The 15,491-nt window shown below is 43.7% G+C and overlaps 1 protein-coding gene across 3 annotated transcripts in view; it reads left to right on the forward strand.

Moving 5' to 3' along the window:
• The window catches only part of LOC139537318 (THO complex subunit 2-like), an 86,754-nt gene that overhangs the window by 13,625 nt on the left and 57,638 nt on the right, over positions 1-15,491 (forward strand). For all 3 annotated transcript variants that reach the window (XM_071338486.1, XM_071338488.1, XM_071338489.1), the window contains 11 exons: positions 3,710-3,761; positions 3,895-3,965; positions 6,806-6,927; positions 7,528-7,661; positions 8,004-8,164; positions 8,588-8,680; positions 10,477-10,632; positions 11,726-11,898; positions 12,196-12,391; positions 12,523-12,564; positions 12,718-12,848. In XM_071338486.1, the coding sequence (XP_071194587.1) occupies positions 3,710-3,761; positions 3,895-3,965; positions 6,806-6,927; positions 7,528-7,661; positions 8,004-8,164; positions 8,588-8,680; positions 10,477-10,632; positions 11,726-11,898; positions 12,196-12,391; positions 12,523-12,564; positions 12,718-12,848 (1,331 nt within the window). The remainder of the gene's footprint in view (positions 1-3,709; positions 3,762-3,894; positions 3,966-6,805; positions 6,928-7,527; positions 7,662-8,003; positions 8,165-8,587; positions 8,681-10,476; positions 10,633-11,725; positions 11,899-12,195; positions 12,392-12,522; positions 12,565-12,717; positions 12,849-15,491) is intronic.

The raw sequence follows: 15,491 nt of genomic DNA on the forward strand, positions 1-15,491 counted from the left end.
TTGCCACTGCCTGGGTGGGGGCACCCGGAATCCCCACCGGCTAGGTACAAGGTCATCAAGGTTCTTATTAGCAGCTTTGAGAATTTCCTTATTATGCTCTCCCATCAGGGGGCTCTGGCTTTGTAGGACCAACCCAGCCAGGCAGGCTCAGAATCTTGAGCGGGCGGTGCTGCTCTAGAAGGTCTCTGACCACATTTTGGCTGCATACAGGCCGCTTACAGCAGGCCCATAAAACAGATAAGGACTTCTCCTTAGTATCTTGGTCGTTCAGGTGGGTGTATAGGGATGTGGTCCGTTCCATCAATATAGGACCATAAATAAATTAGATGTATTATTTATTTTTTAAATGTAGTTCCCCATGATAGGACAATAAATAAATAAGCTGTATAATTCATTAAAATGTATACTTGCACAAAATCGAAATCTCTCTCACAACCCTTGCTCACAGACATACATTGGTTCTGGGATATGCAACCATTTCCTTTCTCACTCACTTAACGTCACACTTTCTCAAACACCAAAAAACATACACCACCCATCTCAATACATCCACACATATCCACATACTGTGCCTTCTGTCTGCTCTGTTTTTATCTCCACAATGTTGTTGAATTAGTGCTTTTGTGTTCCAATTAGTTGTTATATTTGAAGATACAAAAAAAACATATTTATCTTTTCTATTATTACAATCCACAACATGGGTAGAATTGTTTCATTATTTGCCTCTTGCGAACTTACATGTTAAGAATAGCCTTACTCTAAAATGTATTAAATTGTTAACCTCTCTGGTACTAGTAGGACGATAGCATTTTATCAGTGAAATTGCAGGGCGCCAAAACAACAGAAATCTCATAATTAAAATTAAAATTATACACCATTTTAAAGAAACTTCTCGTTAATCCAGCCAGTGTCTGATTTCAAAAAGGCTTTACGGCGAAAGCACACCTTGCGATTATGTTAGGTCAGCACCTAGTCACAGAAAACCATACAGCCATTTTCCAGCCAAGAAGAGGGCTCACAAGTCAGAAATAGCGATTAAATTAATCACTAACCTTTGATGATCTTCATCAGATGGCACTCAGGACTTCATGTTACACAATACATGTATGTTTTGTTCGATAAAGTTCATATTTATATCCAAAAATCTCAGTTTACATTGGCGCGTTATGTTCAGAAATGCATTGTCTCAAACAAACATCCTGTGAAAGTGCAGAGAGCCACATCAAATAACAGAAATACTCATCATAAACATTGATAAAAGATACAAGTGTTAAACATACGAATAAAGATAAACTTCTCCTTAATGCAACTGCTGTGTCAGATTTCAAAAAGGCTTTACGGCGAAAGCACACTTTGCGATTATGTTAGGTCAACACTTAGCTACAGAAACCCATACAGCCATTTTCCAGCCAAGGAGAGGGCTCACAAGTCAGAAATAGCATTAAAATCACTTACCTTTGATCGTCATCTGGTGGCACTCCCAGGTCTCCATGTTAGACAAATGTTTGTTTTGTTCGATAATGTCCCTCCTTTATGACCAAAAACTGTCCAGTAAAAACGAAAAGTACAATAAAAGTTGGTAGAAACATGCCAAACGATGTTTAAAATCAAACCTCCGGTTGTTTTTGTCATAAATAATCAATAATATTTCAACCAGACAAAAGCTTCGTCAATAGGAAAGGAGAAACAAGAAAGGCGCGTTCCCGATCAGGCGCATGGCTGATGTGTGGAAATTTCCACTGGCTTCTCATTGAAAGTGCTGTATCTCCCTCATTTTTCAGAGTAAAACAATGCCTGAAGACTGGCCTGAAACAATGCCTAAAGACTGGCCACATGCCATAGAGCTTCCTCTACAAGTCTTTGTATGGTGGATAGGCTTTCAATGGAAAAACAGTCTTTCAAAATAATAGTACTTCCTGGTTGGATTTTCCTCTGGTTTTCGCCTGCCATATCAGTTCTGTTATACTCAGACATTATTTTAACAGTTTTGGAAACTTTAGAGTGTTTTCTATCCAAATCTACTAATTATATGCATATCCTAGCATCTGGGCCTGAGTAGCAGGTAGTTTAATTTGGGCACGCTTTTCATCCAAAATTCCCCCTACCCTAGTGAAGTTAAACAATACCCCATTATGATAAAGCAAAAACAGGTTTTTAGATATTTTTGCTAATTTATTACAAATAAACTGAACCCTTTACTCAGTACTTTGTTGAAGCACCTTTGGCAGCAATTACAGCCTCGAGTCTTCTTGGGTATGACGCTACAACCTTGGCACATCTGTATTTGGGGAGTTTCTCCCATTCTTCTCTGCAGATCCTATCAAGCTCTGTCAGGTTGGATGGGGAGCGTCGCTGCACAGCTATTTTCAGGTCTCTCCATAGATGTTTGATCGGGTTCAAGTCTGGGCTCTGGCTGGGCCACTCAAGGACATTCAGAGACTTGTCCCAAAGCCACTCCTGCGTTGTCTTGGCTGTGTGTTCAAGGTTGATGTCCTGTTGGAAGGTGGACCGAAGCCCCAGGTCCTGAGCCCTATGGAGCAGGTTTTCATCAAGGATCTCTCTGTACTTTGCTCCGTTCATCTTTGCCTCGATCCTGACTAGTCTCCCAGTCCCTGCCGCTGAAAAACACCCCCACAGCATGATGCTTCACACCATGCTTCACCGTAGGGATGGTGCCAGGTTTCCTCCAGAGGTGACGCTAGGCATTCAGGCCAAAGAGTTCAGTCTTGGTTTCATCAGACCAGAGAATTTTGTTTTTTGTTTTTTTCTCTGACATGCACTGTCAACTGTGGGACCTTATATAGCCAGGTGTGAACCTTTCCAAATCATGTCCAATCAATTGAATTTACCACAGGTGGACTCTAATCAAGTTGTAGGAACATCTCAAAGATGATCAATGGAAACGGGATGCACCTGAACTCAATTTCGAGTCTCATAGCAAAGGGTTAGAATTCTTATTTATTTTTAAATAAATGTGCAAAGTTTTCTAAAAACCTGTTTCACTTTGTCGTTGTGTGTGGATCAATGAGGAAAACAATTAATTTAATACATTTTAGAATAAAGCTGTAATGTAACAAAATGTGGGAAAAGTCAAGGGGTCTGAATACTTTCCGAATGCACTGAATCAAGAGAACATCCCATGTCATCTCTACTGCCTCTGATCTGGCTAACTCACTAAACACATGGTTCATTTGTAAATGATGTCGGAGTGTTGGAGTGTGCCCCTGGCTATCCGTAAATAAATAAAACATTTATTAAATGGTTCCGTCTGATCCTGTCTAATATAAGGAATTTTAAAAGATGTATACTTTTAATTTTACTTTTGATATCTAAGTATATTTTATCAATTACAATTACTTTTGATACTTAAGTATATTTAAAAGCAAATACTTTACTTCTACTTGTAGTATTTTACTGGGTGACTTTCACTTGAGGCATTTTCTATTAAGGTATCTTTTACTCAAGTATGACATTTAGCCACTTTTTCCACTACTGCAGACAAGGTACACTTGCACCTGTGCTAGAAGAAAACAGTGTTCCCTTTTGCTGACCAGCCAATTCATTAATCTGACTGAACCTTGTGCTTTGCTTGTAAAGAAAGCTAAATGACACTTCTGGAACTTCTCTATCAGCAAACAAAAGTAATTGAGAATTTACCTTTTTTAATAATGTATGTCTTGAATGCTTCTGATTTCTTGTTTATTTCCAGGAACTGCGCGATGACATGCCATCCATTTTAGCAGATGTTTTCAGTATACTAGGTGGGTATAACTTCAGTTTGGGCATATTGTGACAGTCATTTGAAATTGTATGCCTAAATGTAAAAAAAAAATGAGTTGGCCAATTACTGTAATGTTATCATGATATTATGTTTTAATAATTAATTTTTGACAGACATTGAGACCAGTTCTTTGGAGGAAAAAAACAAACGCGACCATTACACCCAGCTAGTGGGAGCATGTCTGGTAGGTATATTTAAAGTTTTTACTGCAAGGAGCAAAAATCCGTTATCATGAAATTATGTCAAACCTTCACTAGGTGGTAGTATTGTTCAAACAAAACTCAACCTTTGTCTGTTGTATTTCCCATTGTAAGGCCAAAACACAGTATTTGTTTCAAGCTTAAATAAGAACAAACGTTTTTTAAATTGGTTCTGAATTTAGAATATTATAGTAATGTTTGATTTTCTTCACAAATGTTAAAGGTGCAATCAGCAGTTGCTAAAAAAAATTTAAACTTATGAATGATACTGTATGTAGACATTGATTCTTATATATATGCCTCATTAACTTTGTTCAACTGTCGTATCCCATCAGAATCCAAAATATATACGCTTGTTTTACTCCAATGTTTGTAAACAAAGTAAATGTAAACAAACATTATATAGCCTCAAAACATGTTTCAAACTATAATTTCAAAGCAAATTGAATTATTTACAAGCCCTTAACCAACAATGCAGTTTTTTTTAAAGATGTTTGCTAAAAAAATAACATATTTAAATAAACTAAAGTAATTTTTAAAAAGTAACACACTAAAATAACAATAACGAGGCTATATACAGGGGGTACCGGCAACGAGTCAATGTGCAGGGGTACAAGTTAGTTGAGGTAATATGTACATGTAGGTAGAGGTGAAGTGACTATGCATACATAAAAAACAGAGTATCAGCAGCGTAAAAAATGGGTCAATTTGCAAATAGTCCAGGTAACCATCTGATCAACTGTTCAGAAGTCTTATGGCTTAGGGGTAGAAGCTGTTCAGAAGTCTTATGGCGTAGGGGTAGAAGCTGTTCAGAAGTCTTATAGCGTAGGGGTAGAAGCTGTTCAGAAGTCTTATGGCTTAGGGGTAGAAGCTGTTCAGAAGTCTTATGGCTTAGGGGTAGAAGCTGTTCAGAAGTCTTATGGCTTAGGGGTAGAAGCTGTTCAGAAGTCTTATGGCGTAGGGGTAGAAGCTGTTCAGAAGTCTTATAGCGTAGGGGTAGAAGCTGTTCAGAAGTCTTATGGCGTAGGGGTAGAAGCTGTTCAGAAGTCTTATGGCGTAGGGGTAGAAGCTGTTCAGAAGTCTTATGGCTTAGGGGTAGAAGCTGTTCAGAAGTCTTATGGCGTAGGGGTAGAAGCTGTTCAGAAGTCTTATGGCGTAGGGGTAGAAGCTGTTCAGAAGTCTTATGGCGTAGGGGTAGAAGCTGTTCAGAAGTCTTATGGCGTAGGGGTAGAAGCTGTTCAGAAGTCTTATGGCGTAGGGGTAGAAGCTGTTCAGAAGTCTTATGGCGTAGGGGTAGAAGCTGTTCAGAAGTCTTATGGCGTAGGGGTAGAAGCTGTTAAGGAGCCTTTTGGACCTAGACTTGGTGCTCCGGTACCGCTTGCCGTGCGGTAGCAGAGAGAACAGTCTATGACTGGAGTCTTTGAAAATTATTAGGGCCTCTGACACCGCCTGGTAATGAGGTCCTGGATGGCAGAAAGCTTGGCCCCAGGAAGCGTGGCCCCGGTGATGTACTGAGCCGTACGCAGTACCCTCGGTAGCAACTTGTGGAAGGATGCCGAGCAGTTGTCATACCAAGCGTTGTTGCAACCAGTCAGGATGGTGCAGCTGTATAACTTTTTGAGGATCTGAGGACCCAAATCTTTTCAGTCTCCTGTGGGGGAATAGGCGTTGTCGTGCCCTCTCTATGACTCTTTGACTCTTTGTGTGTTTGAACCATGATAGTTTGTTAGCTCTCTATCCGCTCCACTACAGCCCCATTGATGTGAATGGGGGCGTGCTCGGCCCACCTTTTCCTGTAGTCCACAATCAGCTTATTTGTCTTGCTCACGTTGAGGGAGAGGTTGTTGTCCTGGCACCACACTGCCAGGTCTCTGACCTCCTCCCTATAAGTTGTCTCGTTGTCGGTGATCAGGCCTACCACCGTCGTTTTGTCAGCAAACTTATTGATGGTGTTGGAGTCGTGCGTGGCCAGGGAGTGAACAGGGCGTACAGGAAGGGTTTAAGCACGCAGCCCTGATAGGCCCCTGCATTGAGTGTCAGCGTGGCAGATGTGTTGTTGCCTACCCTTACCACCTGAGGGCAGCCCGTCAGGATGTCAAGGATCCAGTTGCAGAGGGAGGTGTTTAGTCCCAGGGTCCTTAGGTTAGTGATGAGTTTTGAGGGCACGAATGCTGAGCTGTAGTCAACAAACAGCATTCTGTTTTGTCCAGGTGGGAAAGGGCAGTGTGGAGTGCAATAGAGATTGCGTAATTTGTGGATCTGTTGGTGCGGTATGCGAATTGTAGTGGGTCTAGGTTTTCTGGGATGATAGTGTTGAGCCATGACCAACCTTTCAAAGCACTTCATGGCTATAGTCATGAGTGCTATAGGGTGGTAGTCATTTAGGCAGGTTACCTTGGCTTTCTTGGGCACAAAAACTATAGTGGTCTGCTGGAAACATAGGTATTACAGACTCGGTCAGGGAGAGGTTGAAAATGTCAGTGAAGACACTTGCCATTTGATTAGCGCATGCTCGTGAGTACACGTCCTGGTAATCCGTCTGGCCCCGCGGCCTTGTGAATGTTGACATGTTTAAAGGTCTTACTCACATTTTGATATCATGTATGGTCAGTACTTGCATCCGTCGCGCTGTTTATGATTTTAAGAGTAGTTATATTTCTCCAGCCCCATCCCTCAGCTTTTTACCGAAACGGGCGGGAGAACGCTTTGTTTTTGTTTCAACTGCTGATTGCCTCTTTAAATTTGCTATCATTCATAACCATATAAGATATATTTACCAGTCTTTATATGACACTTGTTTGTTTTCCTCCTGCCCTCTCTTCAGTTATTTGTGCCAGATGCCATTCTGAAGGAGAGACTGGACCCAGAGACCCTGGAGTCCCTAGGACTCATAAAGCAAGCCCATCAGTTCAACCAGAAAATCGTCAAAATCAAGACCAAGCTATTGTAAGTGGAGCAGTGACTTACTTTCATATGTAAAAAACAAAAATCTGGTAATGTTCAGTGTCAAAAGGTCAACAGCGTAGTAAATTGGTCTGTCCAAGTAGCCAAATTAAAAACCGTGTTAAAGGTTAAAACACACATAGTCACCCTCCAGAACCTGGGTTAGCTGCTGTTATCCCCAGGATAGGTCTGGGCACATCTGTTACTCAGCTGGGCTGACTGTGCTGGAGAGGCTGTTAACTCAAGGTTGCATCTCCATCCCTGTTTTATCCACCTTACAGCCTGTGGCTGTGGTGTTTAATACGTGACTATTTACACTATAGGATGAGAGCTTTGCCATGAATGCCACATTTAATTAATGTCAGCACAGAATGTAGATAAATTGCAATACTTTAGTTTTTTAATATTCTCTCAGGCTGTTGTTCAGACACTACTTTGTTGCAATACATGGTAATTCAGGCCGTATAGGGTTCTATTACTCTGTAATACACTAGAGACACAATAAATAATAATTTCATTCACATTCAAATGTGGGCCTAAAATTGTCTCATGGTTGTGTAGTGTGTGGCCTCCTATATATTATTTTCAACTCTGTCCCCTTAGTTACAAGCAGCAGAAGTTCAACTTGCTAAGGGAAGAGAATGAGGGCTATGCCAAGCTGATCACTGAGCTGGGCCAAGACCTCTCAGGCAACATCACTAGCCACGTCGTCCTAGAGAGCATCAAGTCCCTGATAGGTATGAAACCCCTCGTCTTTTTACATTGTCATCACATTCTCTACAGCCAAGACACAACTGCCCCTTGTGGCACTCTTTGATTTAGTGTGTTTTCTGTGACGGTTATGAATCATTTCTGGGACCAGCCCTGAAAGTAATGGAGATTAGAATTTTGGCAGAAGTGCTTTTTACAGTTTAAGTTGAGGATTCAAATGTTACCTGGGACGTGAATATTTGTAGAACTTTTAAAAACAGTACCTGACCAGTTAGACTCCCAAATAGGATTTACATAACACATCTCCATATTTGGTACCCAAGTTGTTCGGATGTCATTTGTACACTTACCCCGTCTCCACCCTGAAGGATGCTTCAACCTGGACCCCAACCGCGTTCTGGACATCATCCTGGAGGTGTACGAGTGTCGCTCTGACCAGGATGAGTTCTTCCTGCCCCTCATCAAGTCCTACATGTGTGAACCCCTCACCCTCTGCCACATCCTGGGCTTCAAGTTCAAGTTCAACCAGGTGAGAGAGAGCAGACTCCCCACTGGACATTGACTGTCTGCACTCTGCAGCCTGTCTGAAACCTGCCACATAGAAACTGTACAAATGGGTATTTGTGAGGAGCTACCTACACAAGAAGCAGAGAAATCCATAAACAATTTAAATGAAAAGACTTCGAGGTCTTATTGATGAGAACATAAGTCTTGCCCAGGTTTGGAATTTTCTCCAGCTATTCTCCCTTGACCTGCAGGAATGAGGAAAAATGGTGCAGTCAGACCAGATGTGAATAGTAATGCTGCCCGGCACTGAAATACACACTTTAGCTCCAAGTTGGGGATCAAAGGACAGTCGAGTGAATTTCTATATTGATTTGTACTAGACCCCCCATCCATTAGCTGTTCCTCAGTACATAATGAGTATTCTCTGACTGTCCCTCTCCCCCAGGAGCCTAATGAAGAGACCCCTACGTCACTCTACCACATTGCTGCTGCCCTCCTCCTCCACAACCTCATAGAGCTGGAGGACCTCTATGTGCACGTAAGCATCTCTCAATTCACACTTTGTCTCACATATAAATATAATTTTATATACAGTGCATTCGGAAAGTATTCTGACCCCTTGACTTTTTCCACATTTTATTACAGCCTTGTTCTAAAATGTATTAAATCGTATTTTTCCCCTCATCATTCTACAATATACACAATACCCCTAAATGACAAAGCAAAAACAGGTTCTTAGATATTTTTTTGTGCAAATTTAAAATAAAATTATCAAACTGAAATATCACATTTACATAAGTATTCAGACCCTTTACTCAGTACTTTGTTGAAGCACATTTGGCAGCAATTACAACCTCAAGTCTTCTTGGGTATGACGCTACATGCAGATCATCTCAAAGTCTCAGGTTGAATGGGGAGCGTCGCTGCACAGCTATTTTCAGGCATCTCCAGAAATGTTTGATCGGGTTCAAGTCTGGGCTCTGGCTGGGCCACTCAAGGTCATTCAGAGACTTGTCCCGAAGCCACTCCTGCATTGTCTTGGCTGTGTGCTTGGATTGTTGTCCTGTTGGAAGCTAAACCTTCACTCCGGTCTGAGGTCCTGAGCGCTCTGCAGCAGGTTTTCATCAAGGATCTCTCTGTACTTTGCTCCGTTCATCTTTCCCTCGATCCTGACTAGTCTCTCAGTCCCTGCACTGGAAAACATCCCCACAGCATGATGCTACTACCACCATGCTTCTCCATAGGGATGGTGCCAGGTTTCCCCCAGACGTGACGCTTGGCATTCAGGCCAAAGAGTTGAATCTTGGGACCCATGAAGCGGCGCACAATTGGCCCAGCGACGTCCGGGTTAGGGGAGGGGTTTTGCCGGCCGGGATGTCCTTGTCCCATCGCGCTCTAGCGACTCCTGTGGCGGGCCGGGCGCATGCACTCTGACAAGGTCTCCAGTTGGACGGTGTGTACTCTGACACATTGGTGCGGCTGGCTTCCGAGTTAAGCGAGCAGTGTGTCAAGAAGCATTGCGGCTTGGCAGGGTCGTGTTTTGGAGGACGCATGGCTCTCGGCCTTCGCCTCTCCCGAGACCGTACGGCAGTTGCAGCGATGGGACAAGACTGTAACTACCAATTGGGGAGATAAAGGGGGTAAAGAAAAAAAGAATAATAAACATTTAAGAATGATGAAGGCCACTGTGTTTTTGGGGACATTAAATGCTGCAGACATTTTTTGGTACCCTTCCCCAGATCTGTGCCTTGACACAATCCTGTCTCGGAGCTCTACGGACAATTCCTTCAACCTCATGGCTTGGGTTTTGCTCTGACATGCACTGTCAACTGTGGGACCTTATATAGACAGGTGTGTGCCTTTCCAAATCATGTCCAATCAATTGAATTTACCACAGGTGGACTCCAATCAAGTTGTAGAAACATGTCAAGGATGATCAATGGAAACAGGATGCACCTGAGATCAATTTCGAGTCTAATATCAAAGGGTCTGAATACTTATGTAAATAAGCTATTTCTGTTTTTTTATTTTTAATACATTTGCAAAAATTTCAAAATTGTTTTTGCTTTATTGTGTGTAGATTGATGAGACAAATAATGTAATCCATTTTAGAATAAGGCTGTAATTTAACAAAATGTGGAGAATGTCAAGAGGTCTGAATACTCTCCGAATGCACTGTATAAGGTTTAAGACTAACATTGTTTGTCCTCAGTGAATGCCCGATTGTGCAGCAGGTGATCCAATAAGAAAATGGAATCGCATTGTACTGTAAGCTGTGATCTGACATATGACTGAGTCTGTCCTGTCCTCTGTGCCTCTGCCTTGCCCTCCCAGCTGATGCCACTGGATGCCAGCATTGTAGAGGAGCACAAGAGAGAGATCACGGAGGCCAAGCAGATCGCCCGCAAGCTCACCATGGTGGTGGTGCCCTCCGAGAAGATGGAGGACAAGGAGAGAGAGAAGGAGAAAGAGGAGGAGAAGAACGACAAGGTAAAGTAATCTCATGACCATTACTCAACATATATTTCTACCATTGGAAAAACATGTCTGGACGTTTGGGTTCAGCTTCTGTACCAAAGCACTACTTCTACTTCCATCAAGTGTCCTTCTTTGTTTTCCATGATGAATCCCAGTCATTGTAAGGCTGCCTCAGTGTGTAGCTGAAGGCAAAGGAAATGCTTTATTGTTGTGTGTGTGTTAACGAGGTGCTAATCAGTGTCTGTCTGAGGCAGAGCGTGCTGCTGAGGACCACAGATAGACTGCACAGGCGGTGATTGATGGACCAGAGGAGGTCTGTTAGGTAGCGCTGCAGCGGTCAGGCCACAGCCGCAGACGTGTTAAATTTGCAGACTCCACACGGCCCCCTTTTCCACCCCCTATCACCATCCCGCGCGCTAACTCTAACGAATAGCAACACTGAAGGCTTTTGTGGGCCATGTTTCTAAAATAACTCCAGCCTCTAGCCCAAGCTCTGGATTGTCAGATTGCATCTCAGTCAACTGGGTGCCCACATCATGCTAATGCTAAATTGCGTGAATATCTGTTTCAACAATAGTTTTTCTGTGGCTTAAAAAACATTTCAAAATTAACCCCACAGTGTGAGATGAGGGCACATTTTGAGAATAGCCTGGTCGCAAAAAGAAGACAGTGTGACATTGACGGAGCAGAATATGCACTCGTCCTCTAGCTAGCTCTCTCATCCCACGGTCACAGCCTCTCCCTGACAGCACTGCCTTGTTACTATGCTGTGTCACAGTTGGTTGTGTCAGTCACACACAAATGAAGTGCAGCGTCAGATAGGATGAGGGATTTCTACACTTCCTTGTTCCCATCCATTGCTGCTGGAGTAAATGACGTCTCGGGATTTACTGACTTGGCTTTGTGTTTGCAAATCCTCCGTAACCTCTTTTAATGGGCCTGCTTTGTACTGTGTGAGATCCCTCAGCTAGTTTATTACTGACAGTCATAAACTAAGGACTTAGGAAGAGCTGCTCTCTAACTACTGCTTCTGTTGCTCCAATTGCCCTGAGCTTCACTCAAACACACACACATTCACACTCAGTATCTCCCCCTCTCCGCTCAGCCTCCTGATAACCAGAAGCTGGGCCTGCTGGAAGCGCTGCTGAGGATCGGAGACTGGCACCATGCCCAGAGCATTATGGACCAGATGCCTGCCTTCTACGCCACCTCTCACAAGGCCATCGCCCTGGCACTGTGCCAGCTGCTGCACCTGACTGTGGAGCCGCTGTACCGCAGGTGCCTGCCCGCTCCCACAGATTCACTTAGTGCTCTTCACACACTGGTGGAACAAAGAGATGAACACACATGCACCTAAATACACTGCAACACGACATGCCAGAGTGTACATACACAGCCAGCCAGACTATAACCTACTCTGATGCCAGCCTTTCATTCAATTGTAGGGGGACACACGGAAAACACACCGACATAATGACAACCACAAACAGAACCACTTCCTGTTCACACTAGAGCAATGGAGGCTCTATGTTGATGTGTTTAGTATGCCCTGTCTCACCTGTGTTTCCCTTGCAGAGCCGGGGTCCCCAAAGGGGCCAAGGGCTGTGTGATGAGGCCCCTGAGGAACAAGCGGGCCCCCAGGCCTGCCGAGAGCTTTGAGGACTTACGCAGGGACGTGTTCAGCATGCTCTGCTACCTGGGGCCTCACCTCTCCCACGACCCCATCCTCTTTGCCAAGATAGTACGACTGGGCAAGGGCTTCATGAAAGAGGTACAGGCCCCACCATCAGTTTGTCATTTGATGATAAGTAATGCTTTAATTGATCCCCAAAGGAACATTATTTGGCATAACCTCTCATACTCTGGCTTCATCTCATTAATTGTCCTCTTTTGTTCCTACAGTACCAAAATGAGGCTAGAAATGACCACATCAAGGACAAAATGGTGAGTTATCAAAGTAAATGAGACCAAGAAGTGACTTGGAACAGCCTTGTTGTGCTAATCAGTAAGAGGTATGCACAGAGAATAAATAGAATATGAGCATACACACACTGTGGTTTGTGCTCTGGTAGTTGATGTGCTGCTGTTCCCTCCTAGGACACATTGCTGAGTTGTTTCCTGAGCATTGCAGACCAGGTGCTGCTGCCCTCGCTCTCTCTAATGGAGTGTAACGCCTGCATGTCAGAAGAACTCTGGGGCCTCTTCAAACTGTTCCCTTACCAGCACAGGTGAGACGTATATAAACTCAGCAAAAAAAAGAAATGTCCTCTCACTGTCAACTGCGTTTATTTTCAGCAAACTTAACATGTGTAAATATTTGTATGAACAAAACAAGATTCAACAACTGAGACACAAACTGAACAAGTTCCACAGACATGTGACTAACAGAAATTGAATAAATTGTACCTGAACAAAGGGGGGGGTCAAAATCAAAAGTTAGTCGGTATCTGGTGTGGCCACCAGCTGCATTAAGTACTGCAGTGCATCTACTCCTCATGGACTGCACCAGATTTGCCAGTTCTTGCTGTGAGATACCCCACTCTTCCACCAAGGAACCTGCAAGTTCCCGGACATTTCTGTGGGGAATGGCCCAGCCCTCACCCTCCGATCCAACAGGTCCCAGACGTGCTCAATAGGATTGAGATCCGGGCTCTTCGCTGGCCATGGCAGAACACTGACATTCCTGTCTTGCAGGAAATCACGCATAGAACGAGCAGTATGGCTGGTGGCATTGTCATGCTGGAGGGTCATGTCAGGATGAACCTGCAGGACGGGTACCACATGAGGGAGGAGGATGTTTTCACTGTAACGCACAGCGTTGAGAATGACAACAAGCTCAGTCCGATGATGCTGTTACACACCGCCCCAGACCATGACGGCCCCTCCACCTCCAAATAAATCCCGCTCCAAAGTACAGGCCTCGGTGTAACGCTCATTCCTTCGACGATAAACGCGAATCCGACCATCACCCCTGGTGAGACAAAACCGCAACTCGTCAGTGACAGGACTGGCAAAAAGTGCTTGTCTCGTCCAGCGACAGTGGGTTTGTGCCCGTAGGCGACGTTGTTGCCGGTGATGTCTGGTGAGGAACTGCCTTACAACAGGCCAACAAGCCCTCTGTCCGCAATAGGCTGAGAGAGGCTGGACTGTCTGACCACTGATGGAGGGATTGTGCGTTCCTAGTGTAACTCGGGCAGTTGTTTTTGCCATTCTGTACCTGTCCCACAGGTGTGATGTTCGGATGTACCGATCCTGTGCAGGTGTTGTTACACATGGTCTGCCACTGCGAGGACGATCAGCTGTCCATCTTGTCTCTCTGTAGCGCTGTCTTAGGCGTCTCACAGTATGGACATGGCAATTTATTGCCCTGGCCACATCTGCAGTCCTCATGCCTCCTTGCAGCATGCCTAAGGCACGTTCATGCAGATGAGCAGGGACCCTGGGCATCTTTCTTTTGGTGTTTTTCAGAGTCAGTAGAAAGGCCTCTTTAGTGTCCTCTAAGTTTTCATAACTGTGACCTTAATTGCCTATCGTCTAAGCTGCTAGTGTCTTAATGACCGTTCCACAGGTGCATGTTCATTGTTTATGGGTCATTGAACAAGCATGGGAAACAGTGTTTAAAACCCTTTACAATGAAGATCTGTGGAGTTATTTGGATTTTTATGAATTATCTTTGAAAGACAGGGTCCTGAAAAAGGGACATTTCTTTTTTTGGTGAGTTTCTATATAGTATCAGTCAAAGGTTTGGACACACCTACTAATTCAAGGGTTTTATCTTTATTTATTTTTTAAATTTACATTGTAGAATTATACTGAAAACATCAAAACTATGAAATAACACATGGAATCATGTAGTAACCAAAAAAGTGTTAAGCAAATCAAAATATATTTGAGATTTTTCAAAGTAGCTACCCTTTGCCTTGTTGACAGCTTTGCACACTCTTGGCATTCTCTCAACCAGGTTCATCTGAAATGCTTTTCTAACAGTCTTGAAGGAGTTCCCACATATGCTGAGCGCTTGTTGGCGCCTGACCTCAAATTGGTTTGAGGTCAGGTGATTGTGAAGGCCAGGTCATCTGTTGCAGCACTCCATCACTCTCCTTCTTGGTCAAATATCCCTTTCACAGCCTGGAGGGTGTGTTTTGGCTCGTTGTCCTGTTGAAAAACAAATGATAGCCCCACTAAGTGCAAACCAGATGGGATGGCGTATTGCTGCAGAATGCTGTGGTAGCCATGCTGCTTAGTGTGCCTTGAATTTTAAATCGATGTCACCAGCAAAGCACCATCACACCTCCTCCATGCTTCATGGTGGGAACCACACATGTGGAGATCATCCGTTCACCTACGCTGCATCTCAAATTTGGACTCGTCAGACCAATGGACAGATTTCCACCGGTCGAATGTCCATTGCTCATGTTTCTTGGCCCAAGCAAGTCTCTTCTTCTTATTGGTGTCCTTTAGTAGTGGTTTCTTTGCAGCAATTCGATCATTGAAGGCCTGATTCACACAGTCTCCTCTGAACAGTTGGTGTTAGGATGTGTCTGTTACTTGAACTCTGAAGCATTTATTTGGGCTGCAATTTTTGAGGCTGGTAACTCTAATGAACTTATCCTCTTCAGCAGAGGTTACTCTGGGTCTTCCATTCCTGTGGCGGTCGTCATGAGAGCCAGTTTCATCATAGCGCTTGATGGTTTTTGCGAATGCACTTGAAGAGACTTTAATAGTTCTTGAAATGTTCCTTATTGACTGATTTTCATGTCTTGAAGTAATGATGGACTGTCGTTTCTCTTTGCTTATTTGAGCTGTTCTTGCCATAATATGGACTTGTTTTTTTACCAAATAGGGGTATCTTCTGTATACCAACCCTACCT

The sequence above is a fragment of the Salvelinus alpinus genome, chromosome 13 (assembly GCF_045679555.1).
Source record: "Salvelinus alpinus chromosome 13, SLU_Salpinus.1, whole genome shotgun sequence".
In the NCBI taxonomy this organism is placed as follows: Eukaryota; Metazoa; Chordata; class Actinopteri; order Salmoniformes; family Salmonidae; genus Salvelinus; species Salvelinus alpinus.